General features: G+C 38.1%; 2 protein-coding genes, 1 long non-coding RNA gene and 1 pseudogene across 7 annotated transcripts in view; 1 reads left to right on the forward strand and 3 right to left on the reverse strand.

Moving 5' to 3' along the window:
• The window catches only part of LOC137174987 (SH3 domain-containing protein 19-like), a 72,853-nt gene that overhangs the window by 42,010 nt on the left and 4,317 nt on the right, over positions 1-26,526 (forward strand). For 4 of the 5 annotated variants that reach the window (XR_010925526.1, XR_010925523.1, XR_010925525.1 and 1 more), the window contains 2 exons: positions 22,095-22,219; positions 22,546-22,666. Coding sequence is in view for 1 of the 5 variants with exons in the window: in XM_067580576.1 (XP_067436677.1) it covers positions 22,095-22,211 (117 nt within the window). In the remaining 4 variants the exon portion in view is untranslated. Of the gene's footprint in view, positions 1-22,094; positions 22,220-22,478; positions 22,667-26,526 lie in introns of those variants that run through there. The other variant, XM_067580576.1, reaches the window with a different exon arrangement.
• LOC137175119 (uncharacterized) lies at positions 107-13,259 on the reverse strand. Its single transcript, XM_067580814.1, has 3 exons — positions 11,169-13,259; positions 5,749-7,372; positions 107-2,138 (listed from the first exon to the last, which is right to left on the reverse strand). Exons 1-3 carry the CDS (start codon positions 12,775-12,777, stop codon positions 500-502), a joined length of 4,872 nt encoding a protein of 1,623 aa, XP_067436915.1. The 5' UTR covers positions 12,778-13,259; the 3' UTR covers positions 107-499.
• On the reverse strand, positions 15,554-17,208 carry LOC137174994 (tripartite motif-containing protein 16-like; annotated as a pseudogene).
• LOC137175027 (uncharacterized) lies at positions 18,662-26,511 on the reverse strand. Its single transcript, XR_010925537.1, has 2 exons — positions 21,217-26,511; positions 18,662-21,161 (listed from the first exon to the last, which is right to left on the reverse strand). It is a non-coding gene; the product is annotated as an uncharacterized lncRNA (long non-coding RNA).

The following is a 26,526-nucleotide window of genomic DNA, read 5'->3' on the forward strand; positions in this document are numbered from 1 at the left end:
ATGCAGAGATTATAAAATGATGTATTCAATAAAACAATTATCATCATAAAAACCCTAAAAACAACTATCACATAATATTATTATTAACCAGATTTATCATTTATGAAAAATACATTTAATATGAAGAGCAGTAAAATTGAAACTCAAGTGATTCTTAGCCATTGTGAAAAATATAATACATTTACCTTAAGATATACAGTATATTTCTATAGGATATATGGTATAAATCAAACTACTGGTTTAATCATGATAGTATTGCTTTCAATCACCAATGTAAACACCTTTCTCTGTCATAGTGAATGTTGTTTTTTGCTACTTAACACACAGCTGATGTTTTTTGATTTTTTTAAAGTCAGTTGTTGAGGTTTTTTTTCAGACATTCTTCTTGAAATTTCTTTTATGAAAACCTCAGTTACAGCACTATAATGTCAAGGCTCCAGGATTGTGATAAGGAGTACGATGGTCAAGAATCAGGTGTAAACATTAACCATCCCTCAGTCTACTTGAACTCACACAACTCGGCAGTGTCTCCATCAGACCAAAGACTAAGTCCAGCGTAGAGCGGCTGAGTGAATGTGGTCTGGACTCTGTGGAGGAGAGTCATCGTTTCAGAGATGCTGTAGAAAGACAGAATACCTGCACTGTGATCGAGGTACACCCCTATTCTTGAGGATTGAGGGCCTGAGATGGCAGCAGCAAAGATATTGTTATGTCTGAATGTGTATCCATTGTCACAACGTAAAACCCAAGACCTTTCGTTGTATCCAAATACATGCGCATTAAAGTCCCCTGATCTACTAATACTCTTGTATGCGACTGCTACTTCAACACTCCTGCTCTTCTCCACCTCCCAGTAACAACGTCCCGTCCGACCATCTTTACTCAGGACCTGAGATACATGAATGAATCTGTCTGGATGTTGAGAATATGGTTTATTATCTCTCTTAAATGTTACCTTTCTGTTCCCATCTGATAAAACCAGAAAATTGTTTGCTGTGTTTGGATCCAGTGTGATCTGACGTGAATATTGTAAGAACTCAGCTCTGGTCTTCGGCTCTACTTGTTGCCATTTCTCACTAAGAATGATCTGCAGTTTATCTCTGACCACTGTCACAGCTGCCATTACATCCTTAAAGTACCACAGATGACTAATATTGGTTCTTGGAGAGCCTGCAGATCCACAAACACCTGACAGCGAGGGATATTTTTGCAGAAACTGGGTGTGATCCTCTGTGCGTATGAGCTGCTTCAGCTGAGCGTCTTTCTTCCTCAGCTCCTTGATCTCCTGCTGCAGCTTCTCCTGAAGATCTTTGACCTGATTCACTTCAGTTTCCTGCTGAGATCTGATCTGCTGCTTCACATCTGAGCTTCTTTTCTGAATGTCACGGATCAACTCAGTGAAGATCTTCTCACTGTCCTCCACTGCTTTATCAGCAGAGCGATTGATAGCCTCCACCTCCTGTTGAAGCTCCTTCACATCTTTCTCTCTCTCCTGGATTCTCTGCTGGATATTTTGCTGACTTACGCTGAGCTCCTTCTGCTTCTCTGTCCTTTCTGCTGCAGCTGAGATTGTGTCGTGGCCTTTATGTTCATCCATGGAGCAAAGCATACAGATACACTGCTGATCAGTGCGGCAGAAAATCTTCATCACCTCATCATGACGAGAGCAGATGGTCTCCTGAAGTTTAATGGAAGCTTCAATCAGTTTGTGTTTTTTAAAAGTAGGAGACTCGTAGTGAGGCTGAAGGTGTTGCTCACAGTAGGAGGCCAGACAAACCACACAGGATTTTAGGGCTTTCAGCTTCCCCCCAGTACAGACATCACAGGCCACATCTTCAGGTCCAGCATAGCAATGATCAGCTGGAGCAGCTCCCAGTCTGGTCTTCTTCTCCTCCACTAACTCTGCTAACATGGTGTTTTTCACCAGGTCAGGCCTTGGTATGAAAGTCTTTCGGCACTGAGGACAGCTGTGGATCTTCTGATCTTCTCCATCCCAGAAGGTTTTAATACAGCTAATGCAGTAGTTGTGTCCACAAGGAATAGTCACCGGATCCTTCAGTAGATCCAGACAGATTGAACAACAGAATTTCATTCTGTCTGCTTGATTTCCTCGCTGCGCCATTTCACCTCTCAATGTTGGTTAAAGTCACATGAGTTTCACTTCCCTCATAGCAAAGGAACTACATAGCAAAAGTGTCACACAAAGCCAAACCTCTCTTTCCTTTTGCACATTGATCTGCTGTAAAGTGGCTCATTGGCTCTTGCACTTTACAGCATATTGGTTACACCCATCTCTAAACTTATAGATCTGTGAAATCAGCAAGAACCAGGAAGTATACAGTCAAAGTTCTCTGAGAAAAGGGAGGGGTTAGTAGTTCTGCTTCATTCCAAGTGAAGGAGCGGTTTGCACTTTGTCAGCATTTATGGCCCTCACTTACATATTTACAGTCAGTTTGAAGTGGCCCCACAATAGAACTTTATTATGTAGCTTTGGATATACAGGAAGGATGGTAGAAAGCAACAAGGGTGCATACTTTTAGCCATATAGTGTTCTCACAGTGACAATAAATGTCGCAGTTGAGTGAAGAAATCTCCAATTTTGGGGTTTTTTATACGTTTAGATCAGCTGAAAAAGGAAAGAAAGGACAGATTAAAGGTAGAAAAGATGAATGGAAAGGGTGTAAGATGATATTAAACATAATATGAATGAATTCAGGATTTTTTTTACTTTTGTGTCATACCATTAAAATGGTCTATTACATGACACACAATACTACGACAGAAATAACAACTTCTGGTGATAGACATTCGTGTTCCAAAGAAAAACAAATCATTGCGGCAAATTACATACTGTGTGTATCAGATGGAAAACATGTTTTACACAGAAAAACAAACCAAAAACTAAATAAAAGCTACCTGTCAAAAACATTTTTTCTTAATAACCAGACTTTGTCCAAATACTCACACAAAGCAAAAGTGTTTTCATAATTTCAACATCTTCCATAAGGAAGTCTCTTTTAACTTACTTCTGGAGTTATGATACAAAGGACAATACAAAACAAAATGTATTTCATTTTTTATTTTATTTAACTCACATAACTGACAAAGCCAATCCTGTTCTTCAATATGAACATGACATCCTGGTAAGATATCACACAGAGATCTTCTCTTTTTAGGCTGATTAAATTTCACAGAATTCAACTAAAGTTTATTAAAGTACTGATTAAACCATATGTCCTGTTTTGGCTTATTCCAAATCTCTATCACATTTTTCATATTGTCAATACTTATTGAACTCACTGTGTCTCATGTTGAATGTAAAATCTGAATCCTCAGTGCAACCAGTAACTCTAGCCGTCAGATAAACTAGACTAAGAAGTCGAATATTTACATCTGGATTGTGGTGAAAGAAAAGTACAATTCGTTCCAAAATTCAAATACTTATAATTCCTACAGAATAGGTACAAGTTTAGGCTAGCAGCAATAGTAAACTCTTAATGTAACACTATGGGGAACACTGTATACATTTACAATGTTAGTTATCAATAACTCAAGATTTGGGTTATCTAAAATTGGTGAATGAATCTATTTTCACCACAGTGCACTTATATATAAGGTCAGCTTGATGTCTACTCCTGTGGCAGACTAGTTGTCTTGAATATAAAGGCTTTTGGATAGTCTGAAGGTTTTAGATTCCAGAATTTTGGTAATGGGAAAATTATGCTGAAATTAATATGCACAATTATGAATAATTGCCAACAATACTCCGCCTCACACTGGGCACCATTTTGTTGGGCCTTGGTTCCAGGTTTGGCTATCAGCAATAATTAATGATCATCAAAGATAATTATTAATTATTAAAATCAATAGAAATTATTAACAGTAATTAATAATAAGAGGGCACCACTCTGGAGTCAGGGAAAAAGTCTACTTAGTTACTTTCCACCTCTGTAATTCAAGCAGGAAAAGCCTGAACCTTAGCTGTCACCTTAAAGTAATTGAACAGAAATGCAGAGATTCTAAAATTATGTATTATATTGTCAAACAATTTTCATCATAAAAACTGTCAAACAAGTATTGCATAATATTATTTACAAGATTTATCAAACATGAAAAATATGTTGAATAACAGAATTTAACTCTGTCTCCTTGATTTCCTCGCTGCGCCATTTCACCTTTCAATGATGGTTAATGTCTCAAGAGTTTCACTTTCCTCATAGCAAAGGAGCACTGCATAGCAAAAGCGTCACTCAAAGCCAAACCTCAGTTTCTTTGTGCGCATTGATCTGCAGTAAAGTGGCTCGTTGGCTCTTGTGCTTCACAGCATGTTGGTTACACCCATCTCTAAACTTGTAGATCTGTGAAACAAGCAGGAACCAGGTCATATACAGTCAAAGTCCTCTGAGAAAAAGGGAGGGGTTAGTGGTTGTGCTTCAATCAAGGAAATAGAGCAGTTTGGCCGTGTTTATACCTTTTCTTTACATGTTTGTAGTTGTATTTTGTTCAGGTGTAATTTACAGGTTTACAGCGAATGTTGTCAGTTGATATGTTGTCCTCTGATCATTACCTGAGATAATCCAGCGATTATGTCTAATTATATCTCTGATTATCTGAGATTCCTCATCATTTTTTTTTATACTTTAAGAATCTCTGTTTTTGAGCCTTACTTTTGGCAGTAAAACATTCAGTCTGTCAGTGAGATTGCCATCTATTTTAGAGTGTCCTGTTCTCTCAGACTTTTCTTCATTCAAGGAAATGGAGCAGTTTCAACCTTAGCAGCATTTACAGAACTCATTTACATCTTGACAGACTGAACTTTAGCGGTGTTTACAGCCATTCTGTAGACATTCACAATGGAGGTTTTCAATTTAAATATGGCTTCACTTATAATGATTCTCACTAGACAATCTATCAAGGGGACTCAAGTTGAACAGTGACCAAGTTTACATATGATAAATTAATTAAAACATACCTGTAAGCATTCTAGATACGATCATTAATATTTGGTCCTAAAATTATATTTCATAATATTTGATTTAAATTGTCACATGAGTTTCTTGTGGTTAAAGTTGCAAAAATAACATGAGCCTTAGGTCCATTAAACTAACTTGATAGTGTTGGTGTATTATTAATACACAAACGAATACGTATTTACTAAATCTTGATTTATATTTTATTTCGTATATGTTAGATTACCTTTACAATGGCTGGATGATTACAAGAATGAGACTGTTCACACTCAGAAAGAAAAACCTCAGTCTGTAAATGTAAATAATCAATCAGGCACAGATTTATTAGATTGATTTATTGTTCATCATTCATCATTGATGAACAAGCACTGTATTTTGCACCAACACAATAGTTCCACCTACTAAATTTATCCAATACAAACACCAGAATCATGCCATTATACAAACAGTAATTCAAATATATCAGGGTGACTTTGTCAAATTGCATCAGAGGACTGGATGTTAATCAACAATTATCTTAGTTGTCACCTTAAAATTATTAAACAGAAATGCAGAGATTATAAAATGATTTATTCAGTAAAACAATTATCATCATAAAAACCCAAAAACAACTATCACATAATATTATTATTAACCACATTTATCATATTCAAACATTCCTTTTGAAATTCCTTTTATTAACACCAGTTACAGCACTAAAATATCAAGGCTCCAGGATTGTGATATGTAATAAGGTGGTCATAAATCAGGTGTAAACATAAACCATCCCTCTGTCTACTTGAACTTACAAAACTCAGCAGTGTCTCCATTAGAATAAAGCCAAAGTCCAGCGTAGAGCGGCTGAGTGAATGTGGTCTGGACTCTGTGGAGGAGAGTCATTGTTTCAGAGACGCTGTAGAAAGACAGAATACCTGCACTGTGATCGAGGTACACTCCTATTCTTGAGGACCGAGGACCTGAGATGGCAGCTGAGATATTTTTATGTATGAATGTGTATCCAGTGATACAATGTAAAACCCAAGACCTCTCATTGTATCCAAATACATATGTATTAAAGTCCCCTGATCTACTAATGCTCTTGTATGCGACTGCAACTGCAACTCTCCCGCTCCTCTCCACTTCCCAGTAACAACGTCCAGTCAGACCATCTTTACTCAGGACCTGAGATACATTATTGAATCTGTCTGGATGTTGAGAATATGGTTTATTTTTATCATTAAATGTTATCTTTCTGTTCCTGTCTGATAAAACCAGAAAAGTGTTGGCTGTGTTAGGATCCAGTGTGATCTGACGTGAATATTGTAAGAACTCAACTCTGGTCTTTGGCTCTGGTTGTGGCCATTTCTCACTAAGAATGATCTGCAGTTTATCTCTGGCCGCTGTCACAGCTGCCATTACATCCTTAAAGTACCACAGGCGATTGATGTTTGTGCAAGGAGAGCCTGCAGATCCACAAACACCTGACAGCGAGGGATATTTGTGTAGAAACTTGGTGTGATCCTCTGTGCGTGAGAGCTTCTCCAGGTCAGCGTCTTTCCTCTTCAGCTCCTTGATCTCCTGCTGCAGCTTTTCCTGAAGATCTTTGACCTGATTCAGTTCAGTTTCCTGCTGAGATCTGATCAGCTGCTTCACATCTGAGCTTCTTTTCTGAATGTCACGGATCAACTCAGCGAAGATCTTCTCACTGTCCTCAACTGCTTTATCAGCAGAGCGATTGATAGCCTCCACCTCCTGTTGAAGCTCCTTCACATCTTCCTCTCTGTTCTGGACCCTCTGCTGGATTTTTTTCCGTCTTATGCCAAGCTCCTTCTGCTTCTCTGTCCTTTCTGCTGCAACTGAGATTGTGTCGTGGCCTTTATGTTCATCCATGGAGCAAAGCATACAGATACACTGCTGATCAGTGCGGCAGAAAATCTTCATCACATCATTGTGACGAGAGCAGATGGTCTCCTGAAGTTTAACAGAAGCTTCAACCAGTTTGTGTTTTTTAAAAGTAGGAGAATCATAATGAGGCTGAAGGTGTTGCTCACAATAAGAGGCCAGACAAACCAGACAGGATTTTAGGGCTTTCAGCTTTCTCCTAGTGCAAAAATCACAGGCCACATCTTCAGGTCCAGCATAGCAATGATCAACTGGAGCAGCTCCCAGTCCAGTCTTCTTCTTCTCCTCCACTATCTCTGCTAACATGGTGTTTTTCACCAGGTCAGGCCTCGGTATGAAAGTCTTTCGGCACTGAGGACAGCTGTGAATTCTCTGATCTTTTCCATCCCAGAAGGTTTTAATACAGCTAATGCAGTAGTTGTGTCCACAGGGAATAGTCACCGGATCCTTCAGTAGATCCAGACAGATCGAACAACAGAATTTCATTCTGTCTGCTTGATTTCCTCGCTGCGCCATTTCACCTCTCAATTATGGTTAATATCCCATGAGTTTTATGAGCGTCACACAAAGCCAAACCTCTCTTTCCTTTTGCACACTCATCTGCTTTAAAGTGGCTCATTGGCTCTTGCTCTTCACAGCATTTTGGTTACACCCATCTCTAAACTTGTAAGTCTGTGAAATCAGCAGGAACCAGGAAATATACAGTCAAAGTTCTCTGAGAAAAGGGAGGGGTTAGTAGTTGTGCTTCATTCCAAGTGAAGGAGCAGTTTGCACCTTGGCAGCATTTATGGTCCTCATCCACATATTTACAGTCAATTTGAACTGGCAGCGTTCTCTGCCCCACAATAAATATTTATTGCAGAGCTTTGGAAATACAGGAAGGATGGTAGAAATCAAAAAGCAACAACAAACAACAATATCATGTTAATAATACACCTATGATAATGTGTAAATAATCTTAAAATCCCTTAATGCTCTGTTGGTCTGTCCACGGGCCATCACGCTGTCAAGTAAACAACTATGCTGTGTTCACAACTCCTGTCTTTAAGTGGGTACTCATGCGACACATCTTTGGAAAGCTAAGATTCCTGTGATTCGATTGATCCAAAGGTCCAGTCGATCCAATATTTAGTCCAAAACACATTATTACATCAATAAATATCCATGAGCGGGTGTTGCATTGTTTTAAATTAGCCAGCAGATGTCCTAATCTTCCAACATATTCTGGGTCATAACTCACATTAGCATGTAAACATTAGCCACACATTAGCGTATCAAAATGGCGGCTGCACTCTAACCTTTCGATTGACACCTCACTTGACCTAATAGGAACTTCCATGTCCGGTCCACAGCCTACAATAGCCAACGAGAGTCCGCGCTGAAAGTAGGTGCCTGCCCCTCTTCTTTCATGTAAAGACCGAGCCAATAGGAACAGAGTCTGCAGATGACTGGCGCTTCAGAATTCCAAAAATGACCATATGCTGCTTTATTGCTTTTTATAAAGCCACAACATGGAAATTGTGTAAATATAAATAGTTTGCTGTGATTTACTTGACTTTGACTCTTTTATATGCACAAAGTTTAGTTTCAACAGGGGAACAAAGCACTATAATGTGTTTATGCTTCAGTTACTCTGAAATAGGGGTTATTTGGTGTCTCCAAGTGGCCTGTTTTTGGAAGAACCCTAGACATACCCTTAGAAAAATGTGTAAAATATTCATTTTCTGTAGTATGTACAGTTATGTCACCGACTCTCTTTCCACCTCCCTACACTCATATTTTGAGTGTATGTCATCCGCCAAAAAAGAGGCAAAACACACAATAAACAAATTCAAAGATTATTTGACTGATATATCGCGATAATATGGTTATCATGAATTCTTTTGGCCTTGATAATCGTGTTGTGAAAATCTGATATCATGACAGCCCTATGCTGAACTTTAATTAAGATTTTGAAATATTCAGTGATTCTTGCTTAATTGTTTTAGTGATAACTTGAGGAGATTTAGATATAAGGAGCTTATAAGTACAACAGCTTAAAAAGGTCACTGAATTAAAAGATTTTAGTTGTCAAAGGTAAAAAGCTTTCTTTCTTTTTGTTTTGCCTTAACTGAGCCTTTCGCTCACCCATTGGAAAACACTTTTCTCTGTTATTGTAACTCTTGTTTTCTGTTACTTTACATGTGACTGATTTTGTTTCTTGCCCTCTTAAAAGTTACTAAGAAGATTGTCTACCATTTTGTGAGTTTTACATCATATGTTCTTCCTGAAATGAATTTTATGAACACCTAAGCTCCAATACTAAAACGTTAGGTGTAGGAACATCACATTTATTGATATAAAATCCTTATTTGATCAGGGGCACCACTTCCCCCAGTTTATTAGCTGTGCCGGGAAGAGACACAGAAACACTGAAGACAACGACATGCTAATAAATACATATTTATTGAAATAAGATGGTTAACAAGTGAATAAATGAGGTATCAATGCAAACAGAAAAATGAGTGTTCAACCAGAATGAGTGCAATATGTTTTAAACTGTGTATTAGGAGTTATGAATAGCTGATGGTGAAACGTGAATGATAGCGTAATTACTGGAGAATTAGTTGAGGCAGAGGTCATTTCCCTAACCAACCTCTCTAAGAAATTAACTGGAGAGTTCAATTCAAATGACAACTCTCAATCTTAGAGGGAGGTGGAGGGCAGGAGAAGTGTTGTTTAGCCGGAGTTCCCAACAAAGTTTCCCAGCGGAGTTCCGCTCGTGAATGTTGTGGGAGCCTTGAGACGAAGTGTTGTTTTGCAGTTTTTTCAGGTGATTTACTGAATCACCACATGGTTTAACCGTTAGATGAAGGAGACAAAATCTGATATGATTGTCTCTAGTAACACTGTTGAAGATGTCTTGACCCATGGAGAGCAAGTAATTAAATTTGAAATCTCCTGACTGACTATACTGACTTTCTCTTTCCCAAAATAATGTCGCTGGCCGAAACGAAACTATACTTCAAGATATTAAGTGTGAAAGAATTTCAACATAAAGTTTGTTTCACTGAAGTTACAATACTGCACGTAGCTTAAAAGAAAAGAAAGTTAACTTAAGAGATCACATGATACGAAAGAAAAAAATACGGAGAAAGTTAAGATGGCAGAAGTCTTAAGAGATGCGACATGCGTCTCCATGGACATACAAAAGGAAGAGAACATGGGCGCAGGCCGACACGCTATTTTATTCTGGCCTGTGGTAGGGGTGTGTTGTGGGTGGAGACGGATATTCTCCTGCGCTAAACAGAAAATACTTTATCAGAGAGAAAACACGTGATCTCTCTGAGTTGATTACAAGAGATTAAAATTAAATTAAATTTTACACGTTTCACTATGATCATTCACATTTAAAAATGAATTGCATAGTTCAATATGTTACTCAGATGTTGAGAGACACAGATATATAATGTAATCACTATCACAATACCTGAGTTGGATCCTGTGATTAGGTTATACAATAAAATTAAAATGCAGTCTTTGTTGACTACACTTCTATTAACATGTTCTCAGTAATCAGTACAGCTTAATGAAAACATACTATAGTTATTTAACAAACTTGCTTCTAATGTTAACTTTATTCTATTTTATAACTAGTAAGGTTAGTTCTTCACTTATCAAGGTGATCCTTCATACACATCAAATTTCTACTAATTTATATAGAGTTTAATAGCAATTTAGTGGATATCAGAAAACATTATGCTGTATTTGCAGAAGCCTTTTCTTCAGTGTTCAAATTTATATAAAATTTGACCACTGGTCGGCACTGGTGGTACAGGTACTGTGTGATAATTTAATCTAAATATGTATATCTCAGCTATACCTTATTGCAGAGAATTCAGAGTTAGACCGTTTTGACCGGCATTACTTTGTGACTAATAAATTATAGGTTACAAGATGGTTATATACTTAGTAAACATTGAATCAAACTTCTGGATTTAAGGAACACAGAAACTCACAGTTGGAGAGTCTTTGGAGGTAGAATGGGCAAAGATTGTCCTCTGAAGAGTCAAAACTGACACTTTAATGTGGAGAAAGGACTCTCAGTTTACCTTTGAAGGCATTTCAAAACTGAAGTTAAATATACATCCATATTCTTGAGGTTAGAGGTTATTGTTGATTTAGCCCAGACCTTCTTTGGGCTTTCACAGGAATTGGTAGAAAACAAAGGGGAGTTGTACTGGTTTCCCTACTCAGGGCTCCAGGATTGTGATATGTAGTACGATGGTCAAGAATCAGGTATAAACATTAACCATCCCTCTGTCTACTTGAACTTACACAACTCAGCAGTGTCTCCATTAGAATAAAGCCTAAGTCCGGCATAGAGCGGCTGAGTGAATGTGGTCTGGACTCTGTAGAGGAGAGTCATCGTTTCAGAGACGCTGTAGAAAGACAGAATACCTGCACTGTGATCGAGGTACACTCCTATTCTTGAGGATTGAGGGCCTGAGATGGCAGCTGAGATCTTATTATGTCTGAATGTGTATCCATTGTCACAACGTAAAGTCCAAGACCTCTCGTTGTATCCAAATACATGTGCGTTAAAGTCCCCTGATCTACTAATACTCTTGTATGCGACTGCTATTTCAACACCCCTCCTCCTCTCCACCTCCCAGTAACAACGTCCAGTCAGACCATCTTTACCCAGGACCTGAGATATACAAGTGAATCTGTCTGGATGTTGAGAATATGTTTTATTTTTAACATTATAGGTTACCTTTCTGTTCCCGTCTGATAAAACCAAAACATTGCTTGCTGTGTTTGGATCCACTGTGATCTGACGTGAATATTGTAAAAACTCAGTTCTGGTCTTCGGCTCTGCTTGTGGCCATTTCTCACTAAGAATGATCTGCAGTTTATCTCTGACTGCTGTCACAGCTGCCATCACATCCTTAAAGTACCACAGGCGATTGATGTTGGTGCAAGGAGAGCCTGTAGATCCACAAACACCTGACAGCGAGGGATATTTTTGCAGAAACTGAGTGTGATCCTCTGTGCGTAAGAGCTTCTCCAGCTCAGTGTCTTTCTTCTTCAGCTCCTTGATCTCCTGCTGCAACTTCTCCTGAAGATCTTTGACCTGATTCAGTTCAGTTTCCTGCTGAGATCTGATCAGCTGCTTCACATCTGAGCTTCTTTTCTGAATGTCACGGATAAGCTCAGTGAAGATCTTCTCACTGTCCTCCACTGCTTTATCAGCAGAGCGATTGATAGCCTCCACCTCCTGTTGAAGCTCTTTCACATCTTCCTCTCTGTTCTGGACCCTCTGATGGATTTTTTTCTGTCTGATGCCAAGCTCCTTCTGCTTCTCTGTCCTTTCTGCTGCAGCTGAGACTGTGTCGTGGCCTTTATGTTCATCCATGGAGCAGAGATAACAGATACACTGCTGATCAGTGTGGCAGAAAATCTTCATCACATCATCATGACGAGAGCAGATGGTCTCCTGAAGTTTAACAGAAGCTTCAACCAGTTTGTGTCTTTTAAATTCAGGAGAATCGTAGTGAGGCTGAAGGTGTTGCTCACAGTAGGAGGCCAGACAAACCACACAGGATTTGAGGGCTTTCAGCTGCCGCCCAGTACAGACATCACAGGCCACATCTTCAGGTCCAGCATAGCAATGATCAGCTGGAGCAGCTCCTAGTCGAGTCTTCTTCAGTTCCTCCATTAATTCTGCTAACATGGTATTTTTCACCAGGTCAGGCCTCGGTATGAAAGTCTTTTGGCACTGAGGACAGCTGTGGATTTTCTGATCTTCTCCATCCCAGAAGGTTTTAATACAGCTAATGCAGTAGTTGTGTCCACAGGGAATAGTCACTGGATCCTTCAGTAGATCCAGACAGATCAGACAACAGAATTTCATTCTGTCTGCTTGATTTCCTCGCTGCGCCATTTCACCTCTCAATGATGGTTAATGTCTCAAGAGGTTCACTTTAATAGCAAAGGAGCTCTGCATAGCAAAAACGTCACAGAAAGCCAAACCTCAGTTTCTTTGTGCACATTGATCTGCAGTAAAGTGGCTCATTGGCTTTTGCACTTCACAGCATGTTGGTTACACCCATCTCTAAACTTGTAGATCTGTGATATCAGCAGAAACCAGGAAGTATACAAAGTTCTCTGAGAAAAGGGAGGGGTTAGTAGTTGTGCGTCATTACAGGAGATGGAGCAGTTTGAATCATCAAGTGTAAGATGATAAACAATATGAATGAAGTTAGGATTTTTTTTACATTCATGTCTTACCATTAAATGGTCCATTACGTGACACAATAATACGACAGAAATAACAACTTCTGGTGATAGACATTCATGTTCCAAAGAAAAACAAATCATTGCTGCAAACTACATATTGTGTGTATCAGAGGGAAAACATGTTTTACACAGAAAAACAAATAAAATAACCAAAAAACAATATAAAAGCTACGTGTTGAAAACATTTTTTCTAAATGACCAGACTTTGTCCAAATACTCACACAGAGCAAAATTGTTTTCATAATTTCAACGTCTTCCATAAGAAATTCATCTCATCTATCTTCTTTCTGGAGTTATGATATAAAGGACAATATAAAACAAAATGCATTTCATTTTCTACTTTATTTAACTCACATAACTGACAAAGCAAATCCTGTTCTGCAATACAAACATGACATCCGGTTTCCAAATGTAATGGTAAGATATTACACAGAGATCTTCTCTTTTTAGGATGATTAAATTTAATAGAATTCGACTAAAGTTCACTAAAATCCTAATTAAACCATATGTCCTAAGTTTTGGCTTATTCCAAATCTCACTATCACATATTTCATATTGTCAATACTAAACAAGCTCATTGTGCTGAAATTATGCTGAAACTAATATGCACAATTATGATAATTGCCAACAATACTCCGCCTCACACTGGGCACCATTTTGTTGGGCCTTGGTTACAGGTATGGCTAGCAATAATGAATGACCATCAAAGATAGTTATTAATTATTAAAATCAAAAGAAATTATTAACAATAATTAATAATGATGGGCACCACCCTGGAGTCAAGGAAAAAGATCTAGTTAGTTACTTTCCACCTCTGTAAGTCACACAGGAAAAGCCTGAAACTTAGCTGTCACCTTAAAATTATTGAACAGAAATGCAGAGATAATAAAATTATGTATTATATTCAGTCAAACAATTTTCATCATAAAAACCTTCAAACAACTATCACATAATATAAGTAATATTAATATTATTATTAATTAATTTCTTCTCTGAGAAAAGGAAGGGGTTAATAGTTGTGCTTCATTTCAGGAGATGGAGCAGTTTGCACCTTGGCAGCACTTATGGCCCTCATTCACATATTTACGGTCAGTTTGAGCTGGCAGTGTTCTCTGCCCCACAATAAATATTTATTGTGGAGCTTTTAATATACAGGAAGTATGGTAGAGATTAACAAGGGTTTCTGCATACGTTTTGCCATATAGTATACTCAGAGACAATACTGTACTGTACTGTTCCCACATTTTGAAGTACCAAATAGCATTTACAGCCTGGAAGATAGGAGGATGTTACTTTCTGGTCGGTCATAAGTATGTTCCATTTTTTTCTGTGGAAAATGAATGCAGTACAAGACAGGAATAAAATACTAAATTGAGAAGTAACTCTTGGTGCATTCAAGGAACCTTTTGACATCTGTAATTCAGGAGTTAGCAGCTGAACTGCAACATTTTTAGTGCCACAAAACATCAAATACACATCAAACTATACGCAACGTTCATGTTTCTTATTTGTTTTCTGGGTTTAATTCATTCTTCATTGATACAGCTCACATGGTGAATACACATCTACTAAATCGTGATTTATATTTTATTTTGTATATGTTAGATTGTCTTTACAAAGGCTGGATGATTACAAGAATGGGACTGGTCACACTCAAAAAAGAAAAAAACTGTCTGTAAATGTAAACAATAAGGCACAGATTTATTAGATTTATTTATTATTCATCAGAAACACTGATGAACAACCACTGTATTTTACACCAACACAATGGTTCCACCTATGAAATTTATCCAACACAAACACCAAAATCATGCCATTATACAAACAGTAATTAAAAAAACATCAGGGTGACTTTGTAAAATTGCATCAGAGGACTGGATGTTAATAAACAATTGTTTTAGCTGTCACCTTAAAATTATTAAACAGAAATGCAGAGATTATAAAACGATGTATTCAGTAAAACAATTATCACAAAACCTTCAAACAACTATCGTATTATTATTAACCAGATTTATCAAACATGAAAAATATGAAGAGCAGCAAAATTGAAAGTCAAGTGATTGTTAGCCATGTGAAAAATGTAATACATTTTCATTGAGATATACATTATATATTTATACTGTATAGCTATATTGTGTAAATGAAACTACCGGTTTAATATTGATAGTATTGCTTTTGACCACCAATGTAAACACCTTTCTTTGTCATAGTAAGTCATTTTTTTTGCAACTTAGCACACACCTGATGTTTTTTTTGATTTTTAAAGTCACTAAAACGATTTTCTACCTTTTGGTGAGTTTGTATTTCAAACATTCTTCCTGTAATGAATTTTATGAACACCTCAGTTGCAGCACTAAAATGTCAATGTGATATGTAGTATGATGGTCATAAATCAGGTATAAACATTAACCATCCCTGTGTCTACTTGAACTCACACAACTCAGCAGTGTCTCCATTAAACCAAAGCATAAGTCCAGCGTAGAGTGGCTGAGTGAATGTGGTCTGGACTCTGTAGAGGAGAGTCATTGTTTCAGAGACGCTGTAGAAAGACAGAATACCTGCACCGTGATCGAGGTACACTCCTATTCTTGAGGATTGAGGGCCTGAGATGGCAGCTGAGATCTTATTATGTCTGAACATGTATCCAGTGTAACAACGTAAGGTCCAAGACCTCTCGTTGTATCCAAATACATGTGCATTAAAGTCCCCTGATCTGCCAATAGTCTTGTATGCCACTGCTATTTTAACATCCCCGCTCCTCTCTACCTCCCAGTAACAACGTCCAGTCAGACCATCTTTACTGAGGACCTGAGATATACAAGTGAATCTGTCTGCATTTTGAGAATATGGTTTATTTTTATCATTAAATGTTATCTTCCTTTTCCCATCTGATAAAACCAGAAAACTGTTTGCTGTGTTTGGATCCAGTGTGATCTGATGTGAATATTGTAAGAACTCAACTCTGGTCTTCGGCTCTGGTTGTGGCCATTTCTCACTAAGAATGATCTGCAGTTTATCTCTGGCTGCTGTCACAGCTGCCATCACATCCTTAAAGTACCACAGATGATTAATGTTGGTTCTGGGAGAGCCTGCAGATCCACAAACACCTGACAGTGAGGGGTATTTGTGCAGAAACTGGGTGTGATCCTCTGTGCGTAAGAGCTTCTCCAGCTCAGCGTCTTTCTTCTTGAGCTCCTTGATCTCCTGCTGCAACTTCTCCTGAAGATCTTTGACCTGATTCAGTTCAGTTTCCTGCTGAGATCTGATCTGCTGCTTCACATCTGAGCTTCTTTTCTGAATGTCACGGATCAACTCAGAGAAGATCTTCTCACTGTCCTCCACTGCTTTATCAGCAGAGCGATTGATAGCGTCCACCTCCTGTTGAAGCTCCTTCACATCTTCCTCTCTCTCCTGGATTCTCTGCTGGATATTTTGCTGACTTACGCTGAGCTCCTTCTGCTTCTCTGTCCTTTCTGCTGCAACTGAGATTGTGTCGTGGCCTTTATGTTCATCCATGGAGCAAAGCATACAGATACACTGATGATCAGTGCGGCAGAAAATCTTCATCACATCATTGTGACGAGAGCAGATGGTCTCCTGAAGTTTAACAGAAGCTTCAATCAGTTTGTGTTTTTTAAAAGTAGGAGACTCGTAGTGAGGCTGAAGGTGTTGCTCACAGTAGGAGGCCAGACAAACCAGACAGGACTTGAGGGCTTTCAGCTTCCTCCCAGTACAGACATCACAGGCCACATCTTCAGGTCCAGCATAGCAATGATCAGCTGGAGCAGCTCCTAGTCGAGTCTTCTTCAGTTCCTCCATTAACTCTGCTAACATGGTGTTTTTCACCAGGTCAGGCCTTGGTATGAAAGTCTTTTGGCACTGAGGACAGCTGTGGTTTTTCTGATCTTATCCATCCCAGAAGGTTTTAATACAGCTAATGCAGTAGTTGTGTCTGCAGGGAATAGTCACCGGATCCTTCAGTAGATCCAGACAGATCGAACAACAGAATTTCATTCTGTCTGCTTGATTTCCTCGCTGTGCCATTTCACCTCTCAATGATGGTTAAAGTCACATGAGTTTCACTTTCCTCATAGCAAAGGAGCTCTGCATAGCAAAAACGTCACACACAGCCAAACCTCTCTTTCCTTTTGCACATTGATCTGCAGTAAAGTGGCTCGTTGGCTCTTGCACTTTACAGCATGTTGGTTACACCCATCTCTAAACTTATAGATCTGTGAAATCAGCAGCAACCAGGAAGTATACAGTCAAAGTTCTCTGAGGAAAGGGAGGGGTTAGTAGTTCTGCTTCATTACAGGAGATGGAGCAGTTTGAACCTTGTCAGCATTCCTGACCCTCATTCACATATTTACAGTTTGAAGTGGCCCCACAATAGAACTTTATTATGTAGCTTTGGAAATACAGGAAGGATGGTAGAAAGCAACAAGGGTGTCTGCATACTTTTTGCCATATAGTTTTCTCACAGTGACAATAAGTGTCACAGTTGAGTGAAGAAATATCCAATTTTGAGGTTTTTCATGCTTTTAGATCAGCTGAAGGAGGAAAGAAAGAAGGACAGATTCAACGAAGAAAAGAAGAAATGAAAGAGTGTAAGATGATATGAAACTTAATATGAATGACTTCAGGATTCTTTTTTACATTCATGTCTTACCATTAAAATGGTCTATTACATGACACAATAATACGACAGAAATAACAACTTCCGGTGATAGACATTCATGTTCCAAAGAAAAACAAATCATTGTTGCAAACTACATACTGTGTGAATTAGAGGGAAAACATGTTTTACACAGAAAAACAAATAAAATAACCCAAAACAATATAAAAGCTACGTGTTGAAAACATTTTTTCTTAATAACCAGACTTTGTCCAAATACTCACACAGAGCAAAAGTGTTTTCATAATTTCAACATCTTCCATAAGAAAGTCATCTCATTTAACTTCTTTCTGAAGTTATGATACAAAACAAAACGCATTTCATTTTCTACTTTATTTAACTCACATAACTGACAAAGCTAATCCTGTTCTTCAATATGAACATGACATCCTGGTAAGATATCACATAGAGATCTTCTCTTTTTATGCTGATTAAATTTCACAGAATTCAAAGTTTACTAAACTACTGATTAAATCATATGTAATAAGTTTTGGCTTATTCCAAATCTCATTATCCCATTTTTCATGTTGCCAATACTAAATGAGCTCATTGTGTCTCATGTTGAATGTAAAATCTGAATCTTCAGTACAGCCAGTAACTCCAGCCGTCAGATAAACTGGACTAAGAAGTCAAATATTTACATCTGAATTCATCCCAAATTTCCACTACTCTGGTAATGTGTAATTACCTAAAAATGGTGCTTGAGTAAATCTACTTAGTTACTTTCCATCTCTGTAATTGACATAGAAAAAGCCTAAAACTTGACCTTTGTCCAAACACCTGTGCTGCTGCTGTAAAGGTCAAAAATCACTTTATAACTGTTTCAATACAACAATAACTCAGACAGAGCAGGTTAACGTGATGCCACTGCATTAGTTTTATTTTCACAGTTGAATGCATCTTTTCTCAATACAAATCAGGGTTTTTCATTATCGCCGAATGCCTGCACCCTGATCCCAACAAACATACATGTTTCATATCAACACACGTCACATTACAGATCATTGTTAGCATTAAAACATGTCTACAACATGTCCTGAAAACACTGTTGTTCTCACTTCTCCTTCCACTTTAACCCAGGACTAGTTTTCCTAAAAGGATCTCGCAGAGCGAAACACTCAGATGTCAAACAGCCGAGTTACTCAGATTCTTACAATTTCAAGCAACAGTTTTGGGAAATTTTGAAGTACAGAGCTCATCAGTATCGAGGTTAACGAGCTGTAAAGAAATAACACTTTTATGCTGCAATTATAAAATATTTGTTTAATGTTCAGGAGTTCAAATTAAACATTAATCTGGTCCTTCCAGAAATTGGATTGTCTTCAAAATAATACATTTAAGAAGCTTTATACTGAGAAGATCATGTTACTAAACCCATTATGAAGTGATTCAACATGAATCCTGCAACTGTTTGATATGTTTCAGCTGATTGACCTCAAACCCAAAGACTCCTTTTAGGAAAACCAGTCCAGTTTGTTTCAATATCCTAATTTGTCTACAGCACTTAATAAAAAAAAAATCTGTTCCTGTCTAAAATGAGGCATGATGTGGAATGATCACACATATGTACACGCACACTGCATTGGCTAAAAACACACACAAAGGGCCAAGTAACCACAGCCACCCAGGGTCAAACTACTCTGAAATCAAATCAGTTACTTGATGTGTTTGGACTCGGCTCAGCACACTGCAGATAAGATTGTCTCCAAAATGCTAAACTCTGCTCACCTGTGAAAGCTGCTTTAGTGTTAACACAGTTTGAGGGAATTGAAATGTTCATTCATTCGCTTCAACATTTCTGAAAGCTGTAAAAAAAAAACTCAATGATTGTATTTTCCGATAGACTTTTAACTGTGACACACATAAACGTTGATAATACTTACAATTTATGATTTGTTTCTCAAATAAGTAATGCAATAGTTTTTCATTGTTAGCGAAAGTGATAAAAGAAAACTGAACTTTCTAAGACATTCAACTGTGATCCACACAGGATTAAAAGACAGATTAATCTTACACAACTTTAAGTAATTGTCTTGATCCCCCAATTATGACTTGGATGCAGAAATTGGTGAAAAGGCACAAGAAGCCTAAAATAAAACAATGGAATCTATATTGATCATTGTGAACAGCAGCTAAAACACACTAGTTTGGTGACTGCATATAATGCATAAACCACATTTTAAGTACTTTCCTGTTGTTAGTGATTAGACAAGAGTTTAACCTCTCCAAGGACTTTATGAACATGAATGTTAGTTTGTCTTAACAATAAAATTAATCTAGGTTTTCCTCAAAGAACTTGTCAGTGTCATATACACAACTACATTCTGATTTCTAACAGCCTCATGACAGAAAAATAAAAGCTGTACATTATGTGTCAGGAAAAACAAACTATTTACGATTTGAGGGTTCCCACATTTTGAATTACCAAATAGCATTTACAGCCTGGAAGATACAATGATGTTACTTTCTAGTAGGTCACAAGTATGTGGCATCTTTAATACTAAATTGAAAAGTCTTTCTTGGTGCATTCAAGGAACCTCTAACATCTGTAATTCAGGAACAACAGGAGCAACATGAAATTCACATTAAGCTTTATGCAATGTTCATGTTTCTTAATTGTCTTCTGGGTTTAATTCATTCTCCAACGATTCAGCTCACACAGTGCTTCGTTTAATCATCATTTGTTTGAGCGTTCTTTAATGCACCAACATGTAAGAGGTTCCTGCTCGCAACTGCAGTGTGAGAAAACTATAAAGTAACTTAGACAAAAAATTATTAATGACTTATTTTGTGATTAATTGAACAAAGTTCAAAGTGTCTGCAAGTTGATTTTCATTGCATAGTAAACTAAAGTGAAACATGTATAAGGATTTTGAAAAATGTTTGCAAAAGGGGGTAAAACCACCTTTAACACGTTTTCCTCCTTCTGGCTCACTATACATCAGCTGGAGAGACAAAGAGCTAACAGATAGCATAACACTTTAACACAAAAGTGATGTGAACTGAAAAGATTTCAGCTGCTAGTCGACCCGGGTGTGGCTGCACACCATCAACAGAAGGCTCCTTTTGGTTTGGTATAAAGCAAAGAGAAAATAATTAAGACTACTGGGTTCATAGCAGGCATAGAAGGTCAAAGGTCAAAGCCACTGATTAAGAGAGTTGACTGCTGTTGCCATTTTCATTGGCGGCCATGTTGGCTCCACACTTCCTCTCCAGTAATTCAGTAAGGAGGGTCTAAGTGCGATAAATAATTAGTTAGTTAGTAATAATTGGTATTATAATACTTAGTGTTGGCAGAGAGACAACTTTACAGTGATTTGTTTTGTAATGTGTTTGAGAAGTGTGTAATTTTTCTGCACTAAGGCCACAAACATCCACAGCAAAATTATAAATTCTGACTATTATGACTGACAAAAAATGTGGCAATATGCATCATGGTGCTGAAAAAAATGGACGGACTAAAAAAATTGGAATAACAAAATGTGATCAATTCTGCGTCTTAAAGGGTGCTCATTTTCTTTAACATACATTTAATACTAGTGGGTGCAACTGAATACTGTGTGTAAATCAACACTGAAGTGTTGAACACTGAACTGCTGCCTGAAAATGTTGAAAAAATGACTGATTTTCTGAAAAAAGATAAAACAAAAACAGACATTGCCTTTGTTGGTGGTCAGAAATATCAAAATTACTTTGATTAAATTGGTGTTTTAACCAATATAAGATTTTAATATGACTCCTCTCCTTGCTCTGCCTAAGAGTACTTGAAGAGTTTTCTATATCCTCAAGAGCACTTTAAGTTTTCCTGGATTTGGCTTCATCATTTTTCTTTGTTGCAAATTTGCTAGTTGGGTTTTGTGACCAACTGGACTATTTGCAGAATGTTTCTGCACCAAAATCTTTGATAAAAACTGTTTTAAATCCTGTTGTTAAACTTAAAAACACTCATTCTTAGATTTGATCAGATAAGGAATCTTCTGCTTTCACAAAGTGTTTTTTTAAAATTCAAACGTACAACAAAGTGTATTGTACAGTACCAAATAGTGAGACAAAGGTATTGTTACCAACCTAGTGGAGAGTCTGCACTGCTGAAATAAAAAGCTTGTTTAATGTTTAATCGTGAGTCTCATGATTACAACAAATGTTTGATTATTAAAATTCAAATCTGTACAAGTCTGAACCCGATGCTGCCATTTGAACTGGTTAACTACATAAACTTGACTGAGACAACTGTCATCTGCAAATGTCAGTCGTTAAATCTGTCTTTTCTGGTTATGTCTTTTTAGAAGCTCAAAGTGACAGAAAGCTCAAAGTTTGAACCATGGCCTCCACAGCACATCATCGCCAAACTCTTAATCAGTGGCTCCAACCAAAAGGTCAAGGCCATGGAGAAGTCGTGCTAAGTTCAAAGGTCATAACACTGCATCAGGTCAACACATTTATCCAGATGACGACTGACACTTCTTTTCAAGTTTAAAAAAAATGACTCCCCTTCCCTTTATGCACACACACATACACACTGTACCTCATAGTTTCCCCCATTTCCACGATTTTAAGTTAAATTTCATTGTGGAAATCACTCATACGCACTTATTTACACACACACACACACACACGCACGCACTCGCACGCACAAGCTCAGTGATTCTAATAACCAGTAACATCAACAGACAACATGATGGATGTGTGGATGGAGCGATATGATTGGTGGACGACCCACTATGTCACATCTCACAGACATGTGACCACATAAGGAAAGAGATCCGCCACTGTCCCGTCCTTTCCTGGAACCGTTTCTTTGTTGCTAGGCAACATTTGCTACCAGATCTATCAGGAAGTATCTGAACTCAACTTGAAGGTAAGAACTCTTTCATTACAGTTTGTCAACACCCTTCAGAAACCTTGAATCTTTTGTTTTTCACCTTGTTTTTTTAACTAACTACTGAAAATACATTTTAAAATGTCAAAATGTTTTTATATGAACTTGGAAAATCTTTTTTTATTCAAGAAATGTTGGCTTTTCAGGAAAAAACAAGGTTTTTTTGGGGTGCTGACACATGTCTATGACAAGATTATTTCTTTTCATTGTAGTATTTTTTTATTTCAAACTGCTACTGTTAACCTACTTCACAACCGACTCACACAGACAGACACCAACAGACAGAGTGATATTTACACTATTTACAACATATTTCATCCTCCGTAAAACTGCAGGCAGGAGGAAAGGCAGGGAGCTGTGGTTTTGGATTGGAACGTGCCCTTAGCTCAGTCATACTGCAGGTGAAACCTGGGAAGGTTGTTGAACTTGTCCTAGAAATTAGCTAAAATGAGGTTTGGAAGTCGTCTCTCAGTTCATTTGAGATACAGTACAAAGCCTGGGGGATAGGTGAAGGACGGGTTTGATTGTTGATGGGAAGTGTCCTTCAGTGGAGTGAAAGAATCTGTGTAAATAGGGCTCATTGTTTAAAGTTTTTTATTTTTCAAAAACATATCCTGTAACTTTTTATTTATTTAGACTATTTATCCAGTTTAAAAAAAAAAAAATCAACACTAACCGAAATTGGGTTTTAAAACTAACAATTGCAACGCGATCACTCTATAATTAACCATCCATTTACAGAAGCATTGTCTGAGCAGTGGTCATCAAACTGCTGGAGGACTTTGCTTACTGTAAACTTTCGTGATAAGTGTCTTTTTCAATCAGACAACTACTTACATGCGTAGGAATATAAAGCCTGGGTGAAAGCAAGCTTATATTAATAGGAAAATACTTGAGCTTTCTTGCCGAGAGCTAGATGAGAAGATTGGACTATTATTATAAGAAGTAGTGTATATATGACGTATTTGTTCAATCTGTACATAAACAAAAATGTAAAAAAGACAATTGATGGTTTTATAAGGAATTTTGTCCTGTAACTATTTTGCAAACAACAGCCAGTAGCAGTGACTTGCCAGAGTCTTTTCAATAGCAACAGCCAGCCGGCAAAGATGCAGTATTGGGTAGATGGATAAAATCTTGTTTTAAGCAATTACACAATCCATCTTCCTCTTAAATCCCAAATTGACATTTTTACATTTCTGTTTGTGAACAGATCTTAAAAAATAGATAATTATTGAGCTTTGGAGGTGCTAGTAGGTGTATTTTTGAAGATTTGACAGAGCCAGGCTAGCTGTTTCCCACTGCACCTAATCTTTATATGTATTTCCAAAAATGTCAACCTGTTCCTGTAAACCGATCTGCTCCTTTTCAAAACCCCAGGTATATCTTAGCAAAAATCTGTAAAAACTGAAAACAATGAGCCTTATGTGTAGATACAGGAAATGAAAGGGCTGAGATTTAGGATATTAAGAGGAATTCATCAGCAGCGTAATCAGGCACAGTACTATATCTCCTCAGATTGGTGGGTGCCAAGTCGGAGAAATGGAAATCGTCCTTCAGGCCAGCAGAAAGAGAGCTGGAGGTTAAAGGCAGGAGAAACGGGACATTTCCCAGAATAAATGGAAGACATCCTGGTCGCGAAGCGGCAGGGACGACAGAGAAAATAATCCCTGTACCAGAGGGAACGTTTACGAATGAATCAGTTGTTATATCCTTTACGAAAGTAGTTTGAGGCCTTTTGTTAGAGCCTCAAAGTTGAAATGGTGTCATTCAGACCAGAGGTAAGGGCCACTTCCACAAAATGGTCCAAGCCCATGAGACACTGGTTGTTGAAACAGGATGTGTCCAATAGCACCTTCATGGTTTCCCAGTGCCGATATGGTGCATGTCCTTCAAGCAGCAGTGAGGCGACTTCATTACTGTCTAGCCAAAACGAAATAGGACTCCTCTTATAGAGCAAAGTGGATTCAATAGAGCTTATTAAAGAGGAAGTAAATACTTTCCTACATTACAGCAGCAGAGGAAACATTTTTGTAGTTTTCAGTTGATTTAATGCTAGACGAGAGGGGGGTTTGCAGAACCAGTTTGTATTCCAGTGGATGTGCTCTAGACCAGAAATGGTTTCTAGTAGATGAAACAAGACATGTTGTCGACCAGTTAGGGGAACTGGTTTGGTGTCAAATAGAAGCAACTGGACGGTTCTGGTCCAGCAGTTAGAACTTGTTTGGGTTTCCAGTAGATGAAACTGGACACTTCTGGATCAACCAGTGAGGGAAGTCGTTCAGTGTCCAGCAAATGAAAGGGTGTTCTAGGCAAGATCTGAGGGAACTCTTTTGGTTTCCAGTAGGTGAACTGGAACGTATTCTAGACCAGAGATGATGGAACTGTTTTTCTGTACATGAAAAGGGATGTGTGTTCCAGTGAACTTTGTGTTTGGTTTCTAGGAGAAAAACTGGAATGGGTTCTAGGCCAGATGTGATGTAACTTGTTCAGTATCCAGTAGAAGAAAGTAGACGTCTTCTGGAACAGATGTGAAGTAACTCATTTGGTTTCACATTGAAGAAACAGAAACGAATTCCAGACAACAGTTGAGGGAACTTGTTCTCTATCCACTAGATAAAATGGGACAAATTCTAGACCAGAGGTGAGGGAACTTGTTTGGCTCCCAGTTGAACAGGACTGGATTAAGACCATATTTGAGGGAACTCATTTAGTTTCTGTAGAAAAAACAGGAACAAGTTACAGACTAGAGGTGTGCAAACTTGTTTGGTTACCAGAAAGGGATGGGTTGTAGACCACATTTGAGGTAACTTCCAGGAGAACAACAAAGATGTGCTCTAGACCACAGGTGATGAAACTTGTTTGGTATCTGGTAGATGAAAGGGGACTTCTTCTGGAACAAAAGTGGGGCAACTGGTTTCATCACCCGTAGAAGATGTTCCAAGTTCAAGATTTTCAGTATCCTGTTGTTAAAATGGGAAGAGTGGTGGGAGACTTGTTAAGTTTCCAGTAGATGAAAGAGGACTGGTTCAAGACCAGAGTTGAGTCAGCATGTTTGGTTTCCACTTTATAGCAGAAGGTACTGGATGTGTTTAGGCTCTTTATTCAGTTGATAAATTGAGACATCTTCTAGACCGGAGATGTGAGAACTTGTTTTGTTTCCAGTAGATGAAATGGGAAAGGGGGTTAGTTCTAGACCAAATTTGAGGGAACTTGTTTGGTTTCAAGTAGATGAAAGGGGACGTATTCTAGACCAGAGGTGAGGGAACTTGTTTGGTTTCCATTAGATGAAAGGGGACGTATTCTAGACCAGAGGTGAGGGAACTTGTTTGGTTTCCATTAGATGAAAGGGGCCGTGTTCTAGACCAGAGGTGAGAAACTTGTTTGGTTTCCAGTCGATGAAAGGGGACGTTTTCTGGACCAGAGTTCGAGGGAACTTGTATTCAGTTGATAAAAGGGGATGTATTCTAGACCAGAGGTGAGAGAACTTATTAGGTTTCCATTAAATGAAAGGGGCCATGTTCTAGACCAGAGGTGAGGGAACTTGTTTGGTTTCTAGTAGATGAAAGGGGACATTTTCTAGACCAGAGTTGAGGGAACTTGTATTCAGTTGATAAAAGGGGATGTATTCTAGACCAGAGGTGAGAGAACTTATTAGGTTTCCAGCTGATGAAAGGGGCCGTGTTGTAGACCAGAGGTGAGGGAACTTGTTTGGTTTCCATTAGATGAAAGGGGACGTTTTCTGGACCAGAGGTGAGGGAACTTGTTTGGTTTCCATTAGATGAAAGGGGACGTTTTCTGGACCAGAGGTGAGGGAACTTGTTTTGTTTCCAGTAGAT

The sequence above is a fragment of the Thunnus thynnus genome, chromosome 22, assembly GCF_963924715.1.
Source record: "Thunnus thynnus chromosome 22, fThuThy2.1, whole genome shotgun sequence".
NCBI classification, from domain to species: domain Eukaryota; kingdom Metazoa; phylum Chordata; class Actinopteri; order Scombriformes; family Scombridae; genus Thunnus; species Thunnus thynnus.

Bases quoted from the DNA above. Each gene is read 5' to 3' on its own strand.
- LOC137175119 (XM_067580814.1), bottom strand. From the start codon at position 12,777: ATGGCGCAGCGAGGAAATCAAGCAGACAGAATGAAATTCTGTTGTCTG. The intron at 7,373-11,168 runs GTAAGTTCAAGT...CATAATTGAGAG, and splicing joins TGGAGACACTGCTGAGTTGT to GTGAAATGGCGCAGCGAGGA. The intron at 2,139-5,748 runs GTAGACAGAGGG...GTGACTTTAACC, and splicing joins GCTGAGTTTTGTAAGTTCAA to AACATTGAGAGGTGAAATGG.